The sequence below is a fragment of the Gallinula chloropus genome (assembly GCF_964237585.1).
Source record: "Gallinula chloropus genome assembly, chromosome: 14".
Lineage (NCBI taxonomy): Eukaryota > Metazoa > Chordata > Aves > Gruiformes > Rallidae > Gallinula > Gallinula chloropus.
In genome coordinates this window covers 12736102-12751763 of record NC_140099.1, presented here as the reverse complement: position 1 = coordinate 12751763, position 15662 = coordinate 12736102, and the positions used below count along the sequence as shown (strand labels likewise).

The following is a 15662-nucleotide window of genomic DNA, read 5'->3' as shown; positions in this document are numbered from 1 at the left end:
ATCCAAAGGACTTTGGAATAAAGCCCTAATATGAGAAATAAAAAAGAGGAGTGAATCATTTCAAGCTACAGGGTCTGATACTGCTTGGTCGCTTACAACTGCAGGAAGTGCTACACTGACTATGAGGGAAGTTACATCCTTATAAGGTTTTGATTCCTGGAATTATGCATTTATGTCATGTTCCCAGATTTAATTTTCTCTTGTCTTTGACTCATGATCAGCTGCTGCAGCAGTTATCCAGATAAATACATGATTTGTAATACTGAAAGTATTTCTGATGAAAGGAAGTCATCTACCTTCAGTGTAACTAAAATAAAATACCACTAAGACCCAGTTCATAAAGATTACTCCAATTTCTCTTTATTTTCTTTTAATATTGGGCTCCTGATCCTTTAATCCTGTTGAACTTCTATGTTATAAAATGAATAATCCTTGGTTTAGACTCTGTAGGTGTTCCTGCTGTGCATTTTTATGTGGCTTTTCAGCCTTGCTGCTAAGGTAAGTCACAGAGTGCCTCTAAGCAGTGCATTCCTCTGAGGCACATGCAGTACATCAGACTACTTACGATTACAGGAATTACAATTTGCAACATACATCAAGAGCAGATAGTAAAGCCAGCCTTTGGAAATACTCACGTTACTGTCCTCCAAGAACTTGAGTGCTTTGGCTATGTTGTTCAAACGAAAAATGCGATGGGTTGACGATTTGTATTCGTGCATCTAGGAAAAATAAGAGCCAAGCTGGTTTTAAAAATGGTGGAATTATTCACCACCACATACAAAGCTTAAAAACCCTACAGATACAGAGGCAAAAAATGCTAATAAATATGTAAAATTACTGCCATCTTTTCTGGCCAGCCAACTGCTTCAACTACATCATCTGATCTCCAGAGGTCTCTTCCAAATATTCTGTGATTCTGTGGTCTGCCCCCAGCTGTAGCAAAACAGGGTAGGCAAGCAGCTTTTGTGCTCTCCAAATGTTATCACGCTCTTGGACCTGCCATGTTGATTATTTATGCAATCACTCCTGAACCACATTCAGTTGGAGGATCAGATTTACCTGAACACTCATATTAATGTATTTTTTTCCCATTGAAATAAATTAAATTATACTAATTGGGAAGCATGAGCAGTTTTCAGAGCAGGCACAGCTACCTGCCAGCTCAAGAAGTTTGCCACACTGTCATTACCTCACCCTTCTCCCTGACCTCCCAGGGGGTCACAGCCTAGGGACGTGATTCTTCCTTCAGCTCCTTCCCAGCCTGGCTCTCAAAGCAGTCTGTGTGAACACACATAGAAATGCTGCTGCTTCTGCTACAGCTCCCCAGACTGGCAGGAATATTGAAAAAACAGGTGGTTCTGGAGGTATGACCACAGTGGACGTTTATGCCACAGTATGGAGATGGTTCAGTCACTACAGAGCATCAGCAGGTGATTGCAAGTGCATCTGCAGTGCTGAGATGGCTGCAGAACAGGTCTCTCCTCTTACCCAGGTGTGGTACCCACACATGAGAGAGTACTTGCTGACAAGATTGACATGGAAAGAAAATATTAAACTCAATTGTAAGTGGCCATTTATATGTGAAAGAAAGTATTAACTGCAACTGGCCATTTATATTTGCATAGGGTGTTTCCATCTCTGGTGTGTGGAACTTTATACAGCTCTTGCAAAGAAAGGGAGAGAGGAAAAGATTCTGCAACGTGAAGCTTTGCCCATCTGATTTAGACAATATCAGTAAGAGTAACCAAACCTGAGACAGGATGCCATAATTAAACTCACCATTACACCAAGCATCAGCAGAACTATTAAGTGTCATAATGAACTTAGTGAAAATAGAAACAGAAGTTATGGATTAAAAAAGTAATAGAGGAAATATATCCTTTCTTGGTATTATGACTTGGGTGATCTCCAAATGGAATATGTGAGCATTTATGTTTTAAAGCCTTAAAAAACCTGAGGGGTAGGAACTTTTACACTGATGACACACCATTCACACCTCACTGTTATGTATTTCCTTGAAATCTAAGTCACAACTCTGAAAACACAATGAAGTTCCTGAAATGCTTATTACTATACCTATGGCATGGGACCACATTCTCCCTTACTCACTGGATGTCACAGAATCATAGGATATGCTGAGTTGGAAGGGATCCATGAGGATCATCTAGTCCAACTCCTTGCTTGTAACACAGACAGCTCCATCCCTACAGAGGTTTCTCCCCTTGTATACATACCAGTTTTTGTCCTGACAGGACTTCCAGTAGCGCCATCAAGATTTTGCCATCTTGTATATCAATAAACAAGTCTTTCACTTTCAGAGGAGGCTTGCACTGTGAAGAAAACAAACAAGGTAGCTTTTAAAGCAGTCCTGCTTGGAAAGCCACCATAGTTTTAGGGAGTAAGGAGAATTTTACAAGATGGAGATGCTATAAATGAATCTTAGGCTGCAGGAAGAAAGGGCTGACTTCTCTTCACATCAGTAGCAATTCTTTCCTAGGAATGTCTGAGCTGAAACAGAGAGTACAGTACTCCTGTAATTGAGATCAGGACTTATTCCACATTTCCCATAACAGAATCTTACCCTAAGTACACAGTCCAGGAAGCAATTTTATCCCAATTTATGCCCAAAATAAACCTGAGATCCATCCAGCCCAATGTCCACTCCTCTGTAAGGTTTCTGGTAGTGCCATTGTCTTTCCCAATATTTTCAAAGTACTTTAAACATCAACTACTTGCATTGTGTCTCTCTGTTCTCAGCAGCTCCTCCAAAGGGAGCCATCTCCTCACTTCACCTGGGTGTCTGATGACGTGTGCACTGTGAGGCACTCAGCCAAGTCAGCTCAGCCCTTGGGGACAGTGTCAGCAATTACTATCTGTTTGGGTGTCACTCACTCACGTGTCCCTAAAGAGCCCAATCTTCTTATCTTTGGCTGGGCAATGTGCTCCTGTTCAATTAAGCACAGCTTCTGGCAAATCGGGACCACACATTTTCGTTACTCATCTATAATCTAGCCAAGAGCACTAAACAAGGCTCTATACTGAAACCAAAACATCGCTCATTTAAAAATTAAATAACCTATCTGAAAGCCTCAAACACAAATCTTTTTTATTCTTTCAGTACTTAAGACAAGAACAACCAGAACTCAGAAGATGCAGACTATTCCAAATTATCCCACGACCAGCAAAGCCAGTTCCTCTCTAAAGATGACCCAAGTGGGGATGATCTGCTCCAAAAGAGAACACACCACACCATGAACTTCCCAAAGAAGTACAAGATTTCACTGCTACCTTTAAAAGAAAGAAGCTACTCTACAAGTAGTACTGCTTTTAGGATAAAGGCAAGAAGCCACCTTCCTCAGTGGGTGTCCTCAGGGAATCACCTGTAATTAGAGAGAGCTTTAGCGAAGCTCTCATTATTTATACAAGTATGTTTATTATGCCACTTCCAGGAAAAACATTAATATAGCAGCAGACTTTTGCCTTTTTTCAGAAAAGCCTATTTCTTTGTTGAATCAGAGAGGAAAAAAATTTGTATGTACTCCAGAGAAAACAGTTCACCTGCCCACAAAGTTTCTAAGACTTCATATGCTTGGCACAGCAGAACTAACAGCACCCTACAACCTTTTTCATGATCTAATTCCTTCTGTAAATCAACGACCTTCTCCACAGTCACATATTTGACAACCCTTTTTGACAACTTCCAAAATTGCAGTTAGCTAAAGCCCTAGAGCCCGAGTCACAAAGGCATCACATAACACTGTCTTTGTTCTGAGGGACCTTTGGGAGCAATTCCTAGTCAAAACATTTCCAACTAACCTTATTCTGATTTTCCAGAGAGATTTAAGAGGATCCCTTTATTCCTTCAGCAACACTCACTGCAGAATAGTGGACTTAAGCAACAATATATGTGATTCCTTTCTTCTATAACCCCTTTGCTTTACTATATCTGAAACGCAATCACTTCCAAGAACTACAGAAGATAAACTGAAGGGTCAGCTTGTAGCCAAAACTTAGTCCCAGTCAGTACTTCATGAAATTTAGTGACAGATACTAAAAGCATTGTGAAACTTAATCTCGAGTCCAAGTTAGGACTTCATCTAGATCAGGAAGCTGGTCTCCTTCCTTGATCCCACATTAAGCATCACTACTGTCTCAGTAATATTAAGATATTTATTAAGATTTTTTTTTTCTCTTTTCATTCTCAACAGCAGAAAAATCATTCTCAGGATGGCAGGCTGCTTGGGAGAGTTTGTTAGTACTTACCTACTATAAATAAACCAGTAAATTAAGTTTAATTTAGTCATATTATGATGTTATTAAGAAATAATTACATCTTAAAAATATGCAGTGATGTCAAACAATTAGCTCTCTAAGGCTAGTGGATCTGTAAAGATCCAGTCATACAGTCCCCCCCAAACATGACTGAGTAGGAAGTTAGTATTTCTCATCTGCAGCTCTGTGATGAAGTCAGGTTCTGAAAAACATCTGAACTTGGCCATGACACCTCAGATGTCTGAATTTCCAGTCCAAGGAAGAACATAATCTTCATCACCTCAGAGAAGCCTCAACCACATTTGATTTTATGTGGGCACGTTCTACTGGAAAATTCTAGCCTCATGGTAAGTCTGCAGCATTTAAGATGTGAATGCACCTGAGAAGAACTAAAAGCAGCCAAGCATTTTTTGTGCCTAAAAAGCAACTTTCATTTGCCCAGAAACACACTTTCAGCTTCCCCTCATTCTCCCCCAAACATCCCCATATGCACAGCAGTCAATTTTGTTTCCAAATTTTAACTACTTTAAAACAAATTAAATGTAATCTGTCTATGGCTGTGTCCTTGTATCTCAAAATCAAGTCTTACCTTTCCCAAATGTAGGTTTATCCATCTGGTAAAGGTCCTCTTCTGTACATTTTCCCGTTCCACTAGAAATACCAGAAACAAAAAACAGCACTTCAGTTTCCAGAAGGGGGAAGGCTGGCAGGAAATTCGAAAAACGGATGCACAAAAAGTCAGAATTCATGTGAATAAAACAAATATAATCCAAATCAGGAGATGTAAGGTTGAGCTACGGCATTTTATTCAATTTCTTTGCTCAGACATGAGCTATACACTTGTAGATGCATTCTAAAGGACATTGGAAGAAACCTCTCTTAGTTTTGCAATTTTCAATGCAGCTTTTAAGAGGTGAGCATTTCTGTGTTGTGCACAGCTCTCTGGTGATGTTAGCCTCTGAGCAGGTAGCTTGACCCTTCTGTGTCAATTTATAGGATTATTGCAACACCCTCATGTAAATTGGGCTGGGTGGATTCCAATGTACTTACTTGCCTGCACCAGGAAACATGACCACATTAGCCAACGCAACAATTTTCTCTTCATTCTTATAAATGGAAAAGCCTCATCAAATCTCAACTTCCCAATCTTCTAACTAGTGCATTTAAAATCAAACCTCCAAGTCCCTGGGTTGAAGCACCATTTTGTTTATATTGCAATAAGACGAGGAGCGCTTGTTCCTTGCCAGAAGTGCTGTACAGTAGGTGCTGTACAAATAGCTCTTGGGCCAGCTGAAGAGTTTTTAATCACATCTCCCATTTCCTGAATCCATTTCCATAGCAGAGCTACAGCAAAAGTGTAGGGGGAATCATATTACTGACCAACTTTCATTTACCTTCTAATATAAAAAAGTAAAACATATATTTAATATAAACGAAGTCGACCGACAAAGCAGTATTTCATTTCAGAGACAATTATTCTCAAGTGGTTCTCAAATTTCACTTGAATTAAGGAAATCTGGCAATTTATGAACAAAAAACATTAAAACTAGTTATATGCTGTATTTCAATGTACTCACGGAGCATATCAAATGTATTTTAAAACCGCTTTGTGTTTCTTCAGCCCTACAAAAATAGCTAACCTATCTACTGGGAAATCACATTCTGTAAAAGTCTGGTTTGTTTTTATTGGTCAGACTAATTATAGGCTAAGTAGTAGCTTCTGTAAATCAAATTTTAATATTGTTCTTTTTGATCATTTTAACTGAAGGGTCAGCAGCCTCTAATCATATGTATAATTGTTTTCCTTATTTTGAGGTATTGGACTAGAGCTTTCAGCATGAATTACATCTGTCACTGATGGCCAGCAGGCCTTTTAAGTCCTCTTATTCCTGTAAAACCTGATTTTATGTAAGATTGGTTAAAAAAAGTCATTAACCCTTAAGTGCTTTAGAAAACATGGAAAATGCCAAACTAATTATTGCTGTTGGCCTTGCTTTTAAAGTATCTTAGAAGAATGTGCACAGATTTGAAACAGCTCTCTACAAGTGAATCTGTAAATTACATTAGGGCTCCAGAATATCTGTAAAAAACCCACAGCATTTACCACCTCCAAATCTCAAAACACAATAAAGTGAGACATGTCACATCTTCCTTGGGCTTCCCTTCCTTCAGCACCTTGACCCCAGAACTGGCTTTCCATGCACTCACACATCCACTTCTGAGCAGCGCAAGTGCTGTGTGTCACTCAGGGTGTAACTTTCACAATTACATTAAAATTAACTTTGGAGGGTGGGTGGAGGTTAATGTTATGCCAGATCTGTTCCCAGATATACTTCTTTTTGTTCAAATACATGTCTTGGTGCAAAGGGGAAGGCAGAGTGAGTGCAGGAGCTAACAGCAGGCAACGGGGCCACCTCTTTGCACAGGAATGCTTGGACAGGGAGTGCCAGATTTCAGGGAGGCCAGGACGACCTTACCAATCAGTCTGGTTATGCAGACTTCCAATGTCAACCAAAATCAAAGAGGAAACAGAGACAGGCACACAGGAGCAAAATGAATGCTTTGTGATTTCATCAGAGCCTTGGTTCCTTGGGTTTGGGTCCTACTTTTCACCAGTCATGTTGGCAATTTTCATTTTCAGGGCAAATAAGGATTCAAAGGAGAGCTGTGTTTATTTACAGATCATCCATAAATCTGAGCACACACTGGCTCCTGATTTGTTCTGCCACTAATGCAAATTAGAGTTGTACATATGCCTGAAAGGATGGGCAGGCCAAGCTGGTATTACTGCTTCAGGAAGCTCACACACCAAAGAAAAAGAACCTAGGCACATTCAAGAAAAACCCTGCATACACACAGAGGCTTCTGACACCCATCAGTGAATGTTTCTATAGCAAACAGCCTCTTTCCAGTAAGACCAATGACCCCAGAATGGACACTACTGGATTCTGTAACAGTCTAAAGCAGTAGTAACCATTCAGGGAAGGGGAGAGGAGAGGAAACGTGTTTATAAAATCCCAAAGGCAGACAGACCCCTAATGCAGACCATATGCTCGACGGTGGAGTTAATGGGAAAAGTTCAGCAGAGGTATTTACTGATGTGGGCCTTGAGCTGTTAGTCGCTCGCTTTGTGGACCTCCCAGTTTCGGTACAGCCCCTCTTCCCTACAGCCTTTCCATCTGATACAATTGTAGAGACTCTATAAACTTTATATGGTTTCTATAAATTGAATGGAATCTTTTTTTCTCCTTCACACCTACTATGGTACAAAAGTGAAGAAAATCATTCAAGACTGAAGTTCCTATGCTTATGTACGTAGTTTACTGAAACTGCACCGGGTTTACTGGGCAGCTGGAGAGCAATAACACCATGATAAAATAATAATTACACACACCATATGGCTGGCCTGCACACAAATCCTATGCTGGAAAAGAAGGATGCCTGCTGTGCGGGTTGGATTCAAAGATGCAGCGCTGAGAGGTAGTAAAAAGCCAGGGAATGGCCATTTTGGTTCACCTCAGTCAGACCTCGGCGTAAGAGAAAAATGATAAAGACAAATTTTGACCACAACACAGAAGCTTCTCCCAGACTCTTCCAATAAGCTCAACAGCAAGATGCTTTCACAGCTGGGTCTACGATGTTGCCCGGGCATGGTATTTATACCAGGGTGCACACATATCAGCTGCAGCAATTTAGAGGGGAAGAAATCCCTAGAGAAGGAAAAGGTGTACTGGGACAATGACAAGCCTGTTGTGTAACCCACAGATTTCTGCCCCACAAGTAGAGGACAGCACGGTTTGGCAGAAGCTGGCTCAGCCACAGTATCTGCACCCCAGTCAGCGTTCAAATAAATATTTACAAAGATATATATTCTCACTTGTCAAATCTTACAGCAAAGGCAACTAATCTGCCACAGAGTAAAACTAAGCTGGTTCAAAAACTACTTGGGCAAATTCAAGGTTATGCTGTTAGGGTCAAAAGAGTTTGGCTTCTTCCTTTCGTGCCACTATTCCTTTCCCTACCAGCCTAGAAATTCCTCAGGCATTTAGTGCTAATGCTATTTCTTCCTCCTTGAAATCTCCTCAAAGGTCACTACTGTTGCAATACCCACAAGGAGCCAGTCCCCTAACAGCCTCTACATTCAACAGCGAATCGGAGATAGCAAATATTGATTTGCTTTTAAATACTATTTATTCTGTTGTTGTAGAACCAGTTATAAATAATCCTGTGAGGCACACCATCACAGGGCTGGGTGCATGAAGCAACTACGAAACGTGGAAACTGATTTGAGTGGAACACTAGTCAGCATGTAATTATGTAGATCACAAAACTGCTTGTTTTGCATGTATGGATATTACTCCCCAAGCAAAGCAGAAGGTCACTTCAATTTGTTTCCAGAGCTATTAGCATTTCATCCAGGATATCATCAGCAGATGACGTTAAAACCTTCACAACAGGCCAAGCTGGCTCTTAGATCCACTTGCAACTTACCTTCAAGACATCTTGTTAACTACTAGTCTTAAAATGCACACAGAAGCCACCTTACTTGCTTCTACCACAGGTTACAGCCTTGACAGATATAAGTAAGATACAGCTACTATTAACAAGTTTTCAAGACAGAAATGGTGTTTGGCCACCTTACTGTGAAAAAGGGTGCCTTGGCTTCAGAAGCAATAGCTTGCCAGGAGAATGATCCCATATACACTTTGGATTCTCCTGGTAAGCTGTTGTCTCTGAAGCCAAGGGCAGTCAAAGCATCTTCTTTTTCAGGTTCTCCTGTGGCCAGCACAGAACCAGTTCATGACCTGTATGGCTCTGGAGGTATTCAAGCATTTGCCAAAATCTTAGATCTGGGAAAAATGGCACCAAGCAATCTAATGTGTCTCTAATGAACACGCACAGAACAACCTTCTTTTGACCCGAACTCCAGACCACTAAATAAAAAGAGAACTGGGTTTTGAAGTGGACTTCACTGTGTTCCTACACTGTGGCTCACCCTAAGTATTCCTGATTACTAGTCAACATGCTCTCAAGTTTGAATACTGTTTTCTTCCAACTTAATGCTGGTGAAGGAAGCCAGAATGACACTTTAGCAAATGGATTTTTCCTAAAATTGCTCACTTGCTGTCTACAATGTTCCAAGCTTTTGCTACCTTGTCTCAAACACTGACCAGTGTGTTCCCAGGCATGAAAGCCCATGTTGTTTTTTACAGATCATTACAAGGCTGCCAGCAACACCATTAGCTAAAGAGAACTTCTTAGGTTTTTGTTTTTATTAGGTGTTTTTACCTTTGCATTGACCCAGACTGATGGCCCTGAATAGCCAGATTGAATTTTGGTGTCAAACTAGGAAAAAAAAAGGGTGATGTCTGACTTAGATCTGCTTCAACAAGTCTCTGTATGCAATGCAGCTGGGATAGATGAATCCTAGCCTGCTGGTCTACTTTTTTTCTTTTTTTTCCTATATAGAAGCAAGTAATTGCATATGCCACATGAGCAAATAAAGGCCATGCCATTAGTTACAATAAGCCGTCAGATGTTAGATACAGGATGTTGATGTTAGATACAGGATACCAACGGCTGGAAGGAATCACAGATCCTTGCCCAGGAGACTTTTTACTGTTCAAACACAACATGTGGGACAAAGTTCGCACGCAAAGACAAAAGACAGGGTACATGCAAGAAACACACTGGACATGAGAAGGGTGATTAGGAATGAGTTGTTAACAAAAAAAACCCCAAACAGAACAAAAAACCAACTAAACAAAATGAAACAAAAAAGAAACAAAAAAGAAAGAGGGATGAGAAAGGGTGAGTGGGTGGGGAACAGCAACCAACAGCAAAATAAATGGCAAGTTTAAGATGAAATGTGTAAAGTAGGGCAGGGAAAAGTGCAATTAAATTTTCTACTTTTGCTTCATCTCAACACAGAGTCAGATTAAACACACTGAACTATGAACCCTCAGAGACTGAATCTGTTACATATTTTTACAAGAGGCTGAAAAAATAGCTGACATCATAAGACAACACGTAGGAAAGGACATTCCTCCCATGTCTGCATGGTGCAGGCCAGCTACACTGTGCAGTGAGTCCTCAGCAACTACAAGAAAATCTCCAAATTTGTGGAAGTGTGAATTTTAATGCCAATAATCAAAGCACAAGGAATAATTTTATCCAAAATATCCATAAAAGTAATTTTATAAGCTTCTGAATTCATGGGAATTGCATATTTTCCTTGTGTTTAAGAAACTCCCAAACAGCTTAGAAGATTAACATAAATTTTCCTTTTGATCTATACAGGGTTGAAGGCTTTGTTGTGTACCAAATGCCAATTTGATGTAATTTGGAGCACATGAAATATTAAATCTTAAAAAACTCTGGTTTTCTAAGGGAAACATTAACTACACTATATAACATGAGACTGCTCTCAAGTTACCTCCTATGAAACAGGCCCTGTAAGACTTCCAGATGAAGTTGTTAAGTTAATTGTTTGTTGAAACTGACCCATTTATTAGGGTCCTTATTAAATTTCTATGGCAGGTGTTGAAAGCTGGAGGCTTTTTCATTCCATCAAAATTGCAGAGTCTGACTCTTACTGGTTCAAAATTCTTCAAAACTCAGGTTGGTGCTGCAGAACACAAACATTGCAGGATGAGGGACATTACATTTTCATTAGCTGCAGCTAAACAGGTTTCTGTTGGAGTTCAGTCTCTGGTTATAGCAAAATATTTACCACAGCAATTGGTATATTAGGATTACATACACCAGACAAATATTGCAGGATGAATATGAGATTTCTACAAAAAAAAAGCTCTTAGTGCTTCAAATCCTGACAATGTCAGAGACAGATGTTCCTCTTACCAAAGCATTAGAAAAATGAATTTACTTGTAAATTCAACTGGGCTCTGGAAGTTAAACCCTGCATAAAATATTACTATTAGAGCTGATCAAAATAGCTTCCAATGAGAGGGATTTATTTTTCCCCTCTTGAAAAGTAATTTGGTACTGGCAGATGGCAAAGATTCTCCTCCCTGTACCCTTCAATCACAAAATAAATATCTTTGTTCTCATGACTTTTGATACACATGGAAAATGTTATTGAACAGATTAACAGAATTTGTCATTTACATACCAGGAATTTTCTTATGCAACAAAACTCAACAGTTTTCTAAACGAGAAATACAGTTCTGTTCTGAGCACTGAATGAAGCAGACATCAGTGTTTGGGGATGTTACTGGACCTGACAAAGCAGTAATTAGTAGTAATTAAATTACTTTGGAATTGATCTAATGAGTGATTTAAGTGTTGATGCAGCAAGGGGTTTTCAGACTGTGCACACCACCTCCTGTGGTATATGACATGCTGTACCAGCAATGGCTATTAGAAGCAATGCACATTTACAACATCTCAAGAGTTGCTCCTGGCCCAGGGTTCAGTGTGTTCTGGTGCTGCTTGCTGCACTAGTACTCGTTTCTACAAACGGTTCACCTCCTGGGACTGCCAGTGTTTCTTGGGGGTATTGAGATCCCCAGCTCTGCAGCAGGCAAACATCCGTCCCTTGCTGAACAGCTCTTCAAAGGGCAACGCTTCAACCTCTTGTCGCATCTTTTGTACCTGCTTGAGTGTATCAGGGATGATTCTGTTCACTTGCTCAAGAACAAAATCAGTAATGCTTTTCTGCAAATATCATAATTGTAGTCAGTGCATCAAGCCAGGTAACAGTTAGCCCTGTCTGCTCAATAGTTAGAGGAACAGCTCTTGAATCAACTTCACACCAACATAGTTTCACCACCACTAACACTCCTAACACCACCACTAACTTCCCTCCTGCTGATGTGGAGAATGCCCCGTACCTATACTGATATCTGCACCAATATCTAAGTATCAGTCCTACCTGAAGATCTCTGTGCTCATCTCGTAGCATCTAAGAAAAGAACAGCTTCTAGAAGCTATCCTACCTCAACCAAGTAAGGGCTAGTCACAAAGTCCAGCCCATTTCATCTCCACTGCTCTGCATTTACCCTTACTTGTTGTGGCAGACCTAGAAAGCCTGGACTGTGAAACATTCCTTACTGTTTATATTTTTTTTCCTTCCAGAGAGAAAAAACCAACCTTGACTAATTTTGTTGAGACATCAAAAGCTGAAGTGCAACAAGATACTCTGTTTTACATTGGTTCTGACAAAAGTGCTGAAGCCTGAATAATTTGAGATGAGCAAAGAAGCCCAACAAAACCCACACTGTGTCAGGGTTATTTCTGGGCATTCAGAATCAAATGAGAACTACTGTGTGCCCAGATTCCTACTGCTTCCTATATTTGTCAGTTAATGTTCATGGGTTGGTGGTTGACTGTACTTTGATGCATTTGAAAGTGTCATAACTGAATGTGTGAGTAGAAGGCAGAAAGCACAGGTGCAGGAGACCAGCAACACACCCACTTCCAACAGAAGTCCCGGGCCGCTGCCTGAGCAGCTTTGCAGGAGTCAGTCTTCAACACAGCATTTTGAACTCTCACCATCAGTAAGCAGGAGACCCTCAAAGAACTACAGGGTGCTGCAGAAGGGCTGAGCACACAACTGCCAGAGATCTATCATCTTACGCAGAGTTTACCTTTACCTGTGGGAAACTTGTACTTAGAAGGCAGTAGTTTCATTTTGTAAAATCAGGTAAGGAAAGGCAACAACAAGCATGGTGTGACACAGAACTACTTTGTAGAAGCCATGAAATCACAAAGAATTGCCTTTTGGGCTGCCTGTGGCTTCTGGATTTCTCTTTTCTACATCTCCTACTGTCCCAAACAACTCTGGGTCATTACCAAGCCAGTATATAATACAAACCAAGAAATGCTTACAAAGCTTTCTGAGATTCACAGAGATTCAGAAGTAAAACTTACACACATGCAGTACTACAAAAACAGTATTAAAAGCCAGAAGGACCAACCTCCTGCATGGACCACCAAAACCTTTAATATGCTCAAGAGAGGAAGACACCTCAGATGGGTCTCCCCAGTGAAAAATACACAGAAGCAAACTGTGTTCTGCCTCTCTCCCATTTATCCATCCCTTTGATGTCTCTTATCAAAGCCACTAAGCAGCACAGAGGCAATAGCATGAGGACCATGGTAGTCAGAAGAATACTAGAAGCACGCAGAAGTACATGCACCTCTAAGAGCAAAAGATGGAAGAGATTAATTTATGGAGATTAATATTAATTAGAATAAACTTCTGTGGCTTTGGAGGAACAAGCAGGTGCTTTGTCCACTGTGGGCCAGACAGGTGATCTGAAATAGAAAGTATGATACCATTCTTGGAGGTATGGAGAATAAAACAAAATCAAGACACAATGAAAAAGTGGGAGCTATGCCACAACATGCTGTGTCACAGAGCAAGGCAACTGCCATTTTGAAATGCATTAAGGCAAAGCATAAGCTGCCAAAGTTACAGGAAAATGGCTAAAAAGCTGAACTACAGCAGAAGTCCTTTTTCAGATGCATTGTAAAATGCAAGAGCCTAGCAGGGACCGGTGGGTACCGCTGAGGAGTTGCCACGTGTTCTAAATGACACTCTAGTAGGAGGTATGCTTCAAGAGCGTCACGTCTGCTCTTCTAGAAACACCACAAAAGAAGTCACAGGCAGATGAAAGATGGCACGCTGCTGAGTGCTCAGCTAAGTCAAACCAAGTAGCCTCCCCCATGAGACTCTGACCCTAAATCATCCCCCTCCAACCATAACACAGGCTTCGTGGGCAGCACAGCAGAACGCCTGGTCCCCTCTGCATGCTGGGGAGCACTGCTTTAGGTAGCACAGGGAACCACTAGTTGGAAGTCCAGGGCACTATTCTGGGTGATGCTATCCAGCTGCCAAATGTGAGCAGAGAAGTTATTTTTCTCAAGTCAAGAGCAGTCTTTCTTTTGCTCCAACAGGCTTTGAAATCAGGCTATACCATGTAAAGAGTGTTCAAAAATAGCACTGGCACAGCCTACCAGTTAATCAAAAGTAGAAGGTGTCAGACAAAAACTTGGACTTGATTTGGGCTTGGATTGAGGTCTGCTATAACACTCAGGATCCCAGTTCTTCCTAAAGTTAGTGTGGCAATGTGGCCCTCAAGTGACTGACTGAAGCTTTTGATGGAGCTATACAGTTCTAGCTTTATGCCTGAAAGCAGGTTCCAGCAAAAGAAATGTGCATACACGTTGTCTTATTCTTGGAATCTAATGTTAACACAGTAACATTTTATGGCATTAAATCAATGCCATCAAAAGGCCAGAACACAACAAGCTGTAGACACTGCCAAGACATCTTCAACACTGGCACTGTCATGTGTCCTGACTTTGTCATTAAATACTTAATCTGTAACTTCCAGCACAACAACAACCTTTCTATTTGTCTATGTTTTGCAATTATTTTCCAAAATTCAAACCAGAACATGGCAGGAGCCATGAATCTCTCCTTCTTTCTCCTTCATGGCCACAGGAAATATCCACCCGGAAGACAAAGCAAGCATAAAAGAATTTGGACTTAAGTGCCAGGCAAATATTTGTGTTATTTGTGGACATTTCCAGAAACAAAACTTAGCAGAGTGACATTCCTGATGTACAGCATTACTCATAGCAAGCCAATCCTCTGTCAAGCAAAAACCTGTTACTACAAATCTGTACCCTGCCTTTGCACAGTATCTTCAACCCGATGAGCTCTATGAACCTCCTTATCAGACTTTCACATCCTTGGGGACAAGACATATCATTGTCTCACACTACAAAGGATAAAATAGTAGCACCAAGAATTTCAGGGACCAATTATCATGCAAGCAACAAGCCCTTCCTTTAATATATTTAATGGAGCTCATATTGCATCACATCTTTCCAAAAGGCAAGTTTAAAAAACAAAAAAAAAAAAGCTCATGGAAAGAACACGTATTCTGTTGCTCTGAACTGTGCTTAACGTGCATAACGATCCCTCCTGAGATGGATTTAAGAGATATACTTCTTAAATGGGACGTAAAGCATTTTATTTGCTATCTTTGCTTGCACTCAGAAGAATGGTAATCAGACATTCCAGAGAAAGGCAGACCTTCAAACATATGTCATAGTCTACAGCACAAGAGGAATCAAGGCACTTTGGAAAGAGAGGGAGCTTCTGTCAGAGGGTCTGGCTTCTACAGCCCTTTGACTCAGTTCTCTACTTTTATTTTTCTTTTAATGCCAATTAAAATGATTATCCCCAGCTTCCTGATGCTCTTGGCCACTCCCCAAGACTATTAGCAAGACGAAGAGAAGGAACCATTCAGTTCCTGCAGCCTGCTTGGTGGAACTTCAGAGCTGTACCATGCAGAAGCATAGTTTAACATACCCTTTAACCCAGTAGATATGTGCACTGACACTAAAAGTCTTAG

At 40.6% G+C, this 15662-nt stretch overlaps 1 protein-coding gene across 1 annotated transcript in view; it reads right to left on the bottom strand.

Annotated features, from left to right (window-relative positions):
- CLMN (calmin) overlaps positions 1-15662 on the bottom strand; it is a gene marked incomplete at its 5' end in the record, with an annotated part of 74130 nt that overhangs the window by 18349 nt on the left and 40119 nt on the right. Inside the window, 3 exons of the mRNA XM_084270507.1 lie at positions 636-719; positions 2235-2330; positions 4862-4923. Coding sequence (XP_084126633.1) covers positions 636-719; positions 2235-2330; positions 4862-4923 — 242 coding nt within the window. The remainder of the gene's footprint in view (positions 1-635; positions 720-2234; positions 2331-4861; positions 4924-15662) is intronic.